General features: G+C 35.8%; 1 protein-coding gene across 1 annotated transcript in view; it reads left to right on the forward strand.

The window, feature by feature from the left end:
* The window catches only part of NRXN1 (neurexin 1), a 1,670,321-nt gene that overhangs the window by 1,388,308 nt on the left and 272,904 nt on the right, over positions 1 to 9,109 (forward strand). Inside the window, exon 18 of the mRNA XM_042782286.1 lies at positions 4,226 to 4,397. Coding sequence (XP_042638220.1) covers positions 4,226 to 4,397 — 172 coding nt within the window. The remainder of the gene's footprint in view (positions 1 to 4,225; positions 4,398 to 9,109) is intronic.

Below are 9,109 nucleotides of genomic sequence, written 5' to 3' on the forward strand. Positions count from 1 at the left end.
AGGATAAAGTAAAGGTACTTTTATTTCAGTTTTCAGTGCATTTGTTTCTTTAGCATTGCAACACTTTTATTCATAGAACTTTAACATTCTTAATAATTCAAAAAACTCACTGCCATAGAGTAGGATCCAACTCATAGGGACCCTTCATTGGGTTTCCAAGGTGGTATCACTACGGAAGTTAGATTGCCCCATCTTCCTTCTGAGGAGTGGCTGGTGGGTTTGAACCACCAGCCTTCTGGTTAGCAGTGAAATTCCTTAGGCTCTATGCTACCAGCTATGATAAAAGTAGACTATTGTAGCATTCCTATCACCAGAAGCGAGTCAGTAGGAAACTTTTTTTTTCCCCCAATATATCCAGGGATAAAGAACATGTCTGTAAAAGAAAAGAACAAATCAAAAGCAAAGGGCAAATGTAGAGTAAATATCTTCATGTACCTGTTTTGTTAAAAGAGCTGACTCTTAAGATGCAATAGGAATTTAAACCTGGCCTGCAGGACTATTTTTTTTTTTTTTTTTTTAACTGATATCCAGAGAGATCCAGCAGGTTTCAGTGCTCCTCTTGTCCTTGGGTAGTAAAATAAATAAATAAATAAATCTGTTTACTTTTAGACATAAACACAATCTCTGTAACAATAGAAACTTACAACCTCAGTTAAATTTAAAGTCTCCCTCATTGCTGATGGCATAGTCATAAAACATTTGATGGATAGCCAAAAAGTCAGCAGTTCAAAACCACCAGCTGCTCTGTGGGAAAAGGATGAGGCATTCTACTTCTGTAAAGATTTACAGCTTTGGAAACCCTATGGGGCAGTTCTCTAGGTCTGTTCTTTTGGGTCGCTATGAGTTGAATCGACTCTATGGCAGTGGTTTTTCTCTCTGCTTGGGGTGCCTCTTCATCTTCCTTGATTCCTCCAGGCAGGAAGCAGGATGAGGAAATAAAGGCAGAAGAATGGTTAGACTTACATTACAGTAGCTGTTCAGCTACGCTAAGCCTATGCTGAAAACTAACGCTTGAGGGGCCTTTTTTTGTCAACACTTTGTTGGGTTCTTAAGTGGTCTTTCCACATCATTGAGATTTCTTCACCTGCAATTCCCTAAAGTGGGAAAATGGATCTTATCCAGGTGGTTATTTTGGATTTCCACTTCCGTCCGTGGGCATGCATTACTATATGTCTAGCTTCTTTCTTCTGAGTTTTCTTTACCCTCTACTCACACTCCCAGTTGTTCTCCTGAACATAATATAACACAATTATATGCTAGCTCTCTAAGGCATGGTCCATATGTAATGCTCACATATTATTTGTCCTAACCACCTTTGGAACCACAAGTGGACTATGGTGTAGCATTATCTCTTTGGTCTGACATCACTGCATCAGCCAGTCACCTTGTACATCATCTGTCTTTCACCTTGAAGATTTCTGAGACAGGAGTCAACCCCCAGTTTTCTGACTACCCCAACCACTACCACCAAGTTCCGTGAGACACCCACTGAGGGCCATTCCCTTTTACTTGAGATAACTAAAGAGAAACCTTCCAACTTGAAGATGTATGTGAACCATAGCATATCACAGCTTTCTCCACATATTCTCGTTGAATTATCAATCTAGTCTTGCTCTTTCTTGCTTCTTTGAAGAATGGTGTTTTTGTATTCTTAGATGTCGTTGAGTTGGTTCTGACCCATATCGACCCTGTATACAACAAAACCACACAGTGCCTGGTCCAATGCCATCCTCATAAATGTTTCTATGATTGAGACCATTGTTGCAGCCACAGTGTCAATCCATCTTCCTGAGGGTCTTCCTCTTTTTCACTGACCATCTACTTTAGCAAGCATGATGTCCTTCTCCAGGGACCAGTCCTTTCTTATAACATGACCAAACTACTATCTAAATGCATTTGACTGTGGGATCATAAGAAATTATGGATGAGATTGCAAAATATTCTTGGCCAACACCATAGTTAAAATGCATAAGTTTTTCTATAGTCTTTCTTACTCACTGCCCAGCTTTCACATGCATATAAGGCTTTTGAAAATACCGTGGCTTGGTTAGTCTCACTTTCATCTTCCAAGTGACATATTTACTCTTTAACACTTCAAAGAAGTCTTTTGCAGCAGATTTGCCCAAAACAACATGCCATTTGATTTGTTGACTGCTGCTTCCATTGGCATTGATTATAGATCCAAGTAAAATCAAATCTTCCAAAACTTCAATCTTTTCTCCATTTATAGTGATTTTGCTTACTGATCCAGATGTGAGGATATCTGTTTTCTTTATGCGGGAGTTTAATCCATACTGAAAGCTGTAGTCTTTGATCAGTAAGTGCTTCAAGTCCTCTTCATTATTAGCAAGCAAGGTTGTGACATCTACATATGTCAGATTGTAATGAATATTCGTTTTATCCTAATGCTGTGTTGCTCTTCATAGAGTCCAGCTTCTCAGATTTTTTACTCAGCATGCTGATTGAATAAGTAGGATGAAAGATACAATGCCGACACATGCCCTTCCTGATTTTAAACCATGAAATATCCTCTTGTTCTGTTCAAATGATTAAATGACTGTCTCTTGGTCTATGTACAAGTTTCTCAGGAGCACAATTAAATATTCTGGAATTCTCATTCTCTGCAATGTTATCCATAATTTGTTATGATCCCACAGTGAAATACATTTAAATAGTTAGTAAAATGCAGGTAAACATATTTCTGGTATTCTTTGTTTTTTGCCAAGATTTATATATATAAATTGCCAAGATTTACATATATGTATGTGTGTGTGTGTGTATCACATTGTCCACCAAGCCAAAAACAAATCAAAACAAAAATTTAAAAATTCTGTGGACTTTTTATTAGGAAGAGATATTTTTTTCGGGACAATACCAACCAACCAGAGACTACATGTGTGTCAGAGTAGAACTGTTTCCCATAGGGTTTTCAATGGTTGATTTTTCAGAAATAATCAAGACCCAGGAAGAAATAAACAAAACCCTTTTTGGATGTCTACATGAAGTGAACATTGAGAAATGTAATAAATAACATCTTCAAACACTTTCCTTTAGTTGCATTGTTTTATATAAGATTTTCTTAAAAGACCACTCAGTGGAAGCTGATGCCATACTTTTACTGTCTAGTTCAATCATGAGAATCCAGCAAGGATGTCAAAAGAATGTGGTCCAAAGCTTCCGGTTTCTGATATTCTGATTTAACATTTCTACAGGAATGGGTAGGCTCTATATCCTTTCAGCCCTCCTTCCCCCATGTCATTCCTCCCAAATGAGGTTTGATGAAAGCTGAGCAGCACATACTTTGAGGTTATGTACTCTGACAAGGGCCTGCAGTGCAAGTATTCTTGCTACTGATTAAGGGCACATCCACATGCTTTCAAAACCCACTGAGCTTATGGTAAAGTTGACAGTCCTGCTGTTTGAAAATGCTTTTCAGAGCCAGAGGACATAAGCATATGTGTCCCTCTGCTGCCTTGGAATGATTTGTCACACTGCTTGGCCTAACCCTGAAAGGGGGTTAAGTTTTTGGTAACTACATCTTAGCTGCTTCTTATCTTACACGTGAAGTAAGACTGAGGGAACTGAACTTTAGTTCTAACATATCACTAGGAATTTATATGACCTTGAACAAGTCATTGCACTTTCCTGTGTCATAGTTTGATCATCTGTAACACGAAAAATAAATTTCAGCCTCTTAGCAGTTGACGGTTTTGTAAATAATGACTAAGAAACTGCCCTCATTAAATGCCTGTCAGTGTGCTCATACCCTTTAGAGTGATTTTATAAACTGTAAGCATTTGTCAATTGGCTGTAAACAGACTTCATTGCTCTTATTTCACCAGTTACAGAAAGGTAGAATTTCAAGCCTCATTTTTCTTGGGAGGTGGGAAGAGTGGATTAAAGGACCTAAGTTAAAGGACATGAGATGATGTCCTTTCATGGGGGCACCTATGCACTTTCTTTGTGGCAACTTCTGGGAAGAAGGCAGCTCAATTCCCTTAAAAGTGTGTCTTTTGCAATATCAATTATCCATAAAAGAGATGTCTGAGATTTCCCCAAAAGTGAAGAATCTTGCTTCTAGTACACACAGTCTTTCAGAAGTAAAATGGAAGGAAAGAAACTTTTGTCAGAAGCATGTTATTGAACCCTGTAGGTAATTCTTATTAAGTGTTGATTCATTAGTACAATTTAGTACAACTCCCTTTTTTTCCCTTTTCCATTCCAGCACCAAGGAAAAATTGGAGTTAAATTTAATGTTGGGACAGATGACATCGCCATCGAAGAGTCCAATGCAATCATTAATGATGGGAAATACCATGTAGTGCGTTTCACGAGGAGCGGTGGCAATGCCACATTACAGGTGGACAGCTTGCCAGTGATCGAGCGTTACCCTGCAGGTAAGCCAGTGAATGTGTATCTGGGGAAGATTTTATGACAAACAAACTGGAAAACAAAGCACTGATTTGCGTCCGTTTCACCAAATTGTGGTTTTTCTGAGAAACCATCAAATATTTATTGGACTTTAGAGTCATGTGAATGTAATGCTGTCCTAAACTGTTCTTGATACAGAGTATAAATGGCATTTTATAGGCGAACTTGAAGGCACACGTTACCGTTTAAAAAATTCAATACAAAAATGAAGTCTGAAAAATGCAAACATAAACGATAGAACCTGTCAAAGCTCTTTTTACTGGATCCTTACATTTAAACAAAGGAATGGCTTTGTCAAAAGTAACAAAGTTAAAATTTTAAATTAAGGGAGGGAATATTATAAACCTTTCCTCAGAAAGAAAACAAAATTTCCTTTGAGGGTGGTGCATATCTAAAACTAATGAAATGTACAAGAGGGCCATGGGACAAGCAGAGAACTAATAAAGGAACTATATTGTCATCAGTCAATAGTTATAAAAATTTATATGTGGATTAAATGGAGTTGCTTTCACTGTCATAATATAATACCATAGACTTTTACAAGTGTTCTGTGACACTAGTATTACTCCTTTCAAGTCTACATAAATGAACATTAAGCCATTTAGTGATAACATTAAAATGATCTTGTTTGTTGTTAGTGAGTTTTGTCAGTACTACATTCTTACAACAAAAGCAGTAGATTAGAAATATAAACCAGTGTTGTCTGTGGTTGCATATAATCTCAATTAAAAAAATAATGTTACCTTCAAGTAAAATAAAAATTTTAAATATAAAGGTATTTTACTACAATCATTTATCCTCTCTGTATTTTATTTCTATATTCTTAAAAGCTCCTCTCATGTTTCTTTGCTCCCTTTTTAGATATCACAATATTTTTAATACAGATTAAAAAAAAAAAAAATCCAAACTCACTGCCATCAAGTTAATTCCGACTCATAGCAACATCCATTGGTTTTTCAAGGCTGTCAATCTTTGTGGAAGCAGACTGTCTCATCTTTTTTCCACAGAGCAGCTGATGGGTTTGAACCACCAACATTTTGGTTAGCAGCCAAATGCCTTAACTATGACACCAGCAGAGCTCCTTAGAATAGATCTATAGCACAACATTAAGAAAAAATATAAAAATAAAATTTTATTCATTAATGCAATAAAAATGATTACTATTACATACATATATATACATATATGTGTGTGTGTATATGTATACACACACATATATATATATGAACTTTTCTTAACTCCTTGGAAGAAATAATTTGATGAAATAACCATTTTTCTTTAGAACTGTCTCACACTTAACCATCACTTGTCTGTCAGTTTGTCATATTGTAGTGGCTTGCTTATTGCTGTGAGGCTGAAAGCTATGCCACTGGTATTTCAAATACCAGCAGGGTCACCCATGGTGGATAAGTGCCACAATCATGGAATCCAGTAACTATGATGCTTTCTAAACCTATTCTGATTTATAAAATTCTACCTCTTCAAAGTCCAGTTCACACCTATTCTATAATCCTGGTGCTCTGCAAATATTTCTGAAAATAATGTAATATTATTTTTCAAAAACTGTATAACAAAATTCAGAAACAAGCAAATTAAAAATATGGCCAGTGTCTATAATAATACTGATAAATAGTTGGCACTCAATGCATAGTTGCAGAATCTATGTCCTAGGATTTATCATGGTCATACACTACAATTTAGAGAACATACACATTCTGGTACCATCTGTAATAAGAGGAATGGAAAATGTGAAAATAAAGTAACTTAATATGTGGATGCAATATTATATAGCCCCAGTCAATACCTGATTGCATTCACTGAAATTCTAGTAGAAATGCATTTTTTTTTCAGAATAACTATAACCTCACTAGAATTACTGAAAAGTAAATTGGTAAATATCCTAAAATATTGACTAATCAATACCTATTTACTGAGAGAAAGTCATTGCATTGTATGCTGTGGACATACAAACCAGGATAAGGTCCAGGTCCTGCCCCTGGGATGTTGCCATCTGTGAAGGGTAGATATGAATATGTGAAATGGTAAATCCCAGTAATGTTACATTGCTGCAGTTGTTTCTCAAAGCCTAGTTTTGTTTCAACAATTAATTCTTTAAAACTATCTTGATTTAGTAATATTTTTATTTTTACTTTTTTCAGTACTTTCCAATCTGGTATCGTTAAGAATTATGTTCTAGAGGGAGCTCTGGTGGCATAATGGATAAGAAACTTGACTGCTAGCTGGAAAGTCAGCAGTTCAAACCCACCAGCTGCTCCACAAAAGGAAGACTGGGCAATCTACTTCTGTAAAGATTTATAGCCTCAGAAACTCAATGGGGATCACAATGAGTCAGAAACCACTCGATTGCAGTGAGTTTGATTTGGTTTCAAGTGGGGGTCAAGGAGAGGGTCTGGTGCTGTAGTGCATAAGGCATTTATTTGGCTGCTAACCAGAAGGTCAGCAGTTCAAACTGACCGCCTGCTCCATGGAAGGGAAATTGGACAATCTACTTCCATAAAGATTTAGTGCCTCAGAAACCCAATGGGGGTCACTATAAGTCAGAATCGACTCAATGTCAGTGAATTTTTTGTTTATTAGTTTATGGGGGAGGTGGGCAGTTCTAAGCTTGTTGGCATGGGAAATTCTGAGTTACACTAAGTTAACCATTGCTGTTAAGGGACTTAAATTATAATGCAGAATGCATATTTAAACGAGTAATGTAGTATTTATTTTCTAAGCATGGATTATCAGAATTTAGCTTTCTAATGCACCAATGTGTTTTGGTACATATCTCCTAATACTTTTTAAAATTTCTCTATTCCATTATTGTAATTTCTTTTATATATTTAACAATCCTTTCCTTGTGTACACATTAGATATCATATAGTAGTTTATGTAGCTCATCAAACAGATATTGGCCCATCTTCTTGTGGCATGCTAATGTATAATTTGAATAATGGTAGCTGAGGTTGGGACAGTATTCATTCATTAATTTTAAAAATAATTTTGTATATTTTTCTAGACTGGTATTTGTTTAACATGTACATTGTTTTATTTACCAATTAAATGGATGTGCTGAATGAGATACACAATACGAAATATACTTAAAAAATCAGAAGCTAGCATGTCATAATAATTAGCAAATAAATCTTTAGAAATAATTATTTTAGATGCAATATTTTATATTTAGGCAAAGATTCTAAGTGCCAATTTCACCGAGGAGTATTTTAGATAATATTAATAAACCAAGAACAAGTAAAATTGCTATTATTCTGAAGGATACAGGCAAGGGTAAAACAGTGAGTGTGCCCTCAAGAATATTAGACCTCATGTGAAGAATTTTGATACATATGTATAAAAAGTTAATGATCAATATGTAAAGAACTCAGAAGAGGCACCATTGTTGTCATCGAATATTTTATTAATCATCCACTCTGTATGCATTTCAGCATGATGCTGAGGTAGGAAATAAGCCATGAAAATTTCAAATACCATTTTTTCTTGGAGCTTCATGTGCAACAGTACCATAAAGGCTGAATACAAATTTAAAACTATGTGACATCAAGATTAAAGTTTTTAGAACAAAGTGATTTTAAATGTAACTTCGACAGCAAGGTCTTGTATATCTCCCCCACCATGGCTTTATGGTATGAGTATTTTTATGTAGTTTTTTTTGTTATTATTCGTTAGAAAAGCAGCTGGACTAATGCTTTTACTATCGAGTTCTCTAATCAGAATATATTTGGTTCCTTTTAAAGTACCTGCACTGAAAATATAGGTAATAAAGGTTGAAATTAGTAATTAAGTATAGCACTTAACCTTCCATTATAGGGCTTTGTGCCAAGTGCTTTTATATAAAGCAATTTATCTGGTAGTGACACTATACCTTTAATGAAATGCACCTGAAGCATTGAACACTAGTACTACCCATAATTGTCTGGAAGGCTTTCATAGCAAAACTAATTAGTAGAGGTAGATTTTATGCTCTTTTGGAGTATATGAAATATTCCTATACCTCAATAATCTACATTGTAGAATAAATATTGAAACATATGAATAATTGGTCCAGTTTTCATTATTTTCTGGGCATGGAGCAAAGTAGAGAAATAATATGTTGCAAACCATTTAAAGTTGAGAAAGTCATTTCTTAGTACTTATCAGTTAAGCTTTAGAGTATAATGCATCATTAATCTCTGATTTGTCCCTAATTACAATTATGTAGCAAAATTTTCTCTCTCAATAAAAATAGACTGTCTGGAGCTCTGGTGGCATAGTGCCTAAGGCATTTGACTGCTAAACAGAAGGCTGGTGGTTCAAACCCACCAGCCACTCCTCAAAATGAAGACTGGACAATCTACTTCAATAGAGATATCGCCTCAGAAACCAAGGAAGTGTCACAATGAGTCAAAATCGACTCAACGGCAGTGAGTTTGGTTTTTTGGATTCTCATAACATTAATCCACAAAACCTAACATCATCTTGTGTGTCCTGCTTAAAGACTGTTGTTGTTGTTCTTATGTGTATTCAAGTCGGACCCAACTCATAGAGACCCCTCCTTGGGTTTCTGAGGCAGTATCACTACGGAAGTAGATTGCCCAATCTTCCTTCCAAGGAGTGGCTGGTGAGTTTGAACCACCAGCCTTCTGGTTAGCAGTCAAGTGCCTTAGGCACTATGCTA

This window comes from Orycteropus afer, unplaced genomic scaffold (assembly GCF_000298275.1).
Source record: "Orycteropus afer afer isolate SDZICR_OR568_19922 unplaced genomic scaffold, OryAfe1.0 scaffold00284, whole genome shotgun sequence".
Classification (NCBI taxonomy): Eukaryota; Metazoa; Chordata; class Mammalia; order Tubulidentata; family Orycteropodidae; genus Orycteropus; species Orycteropus afer.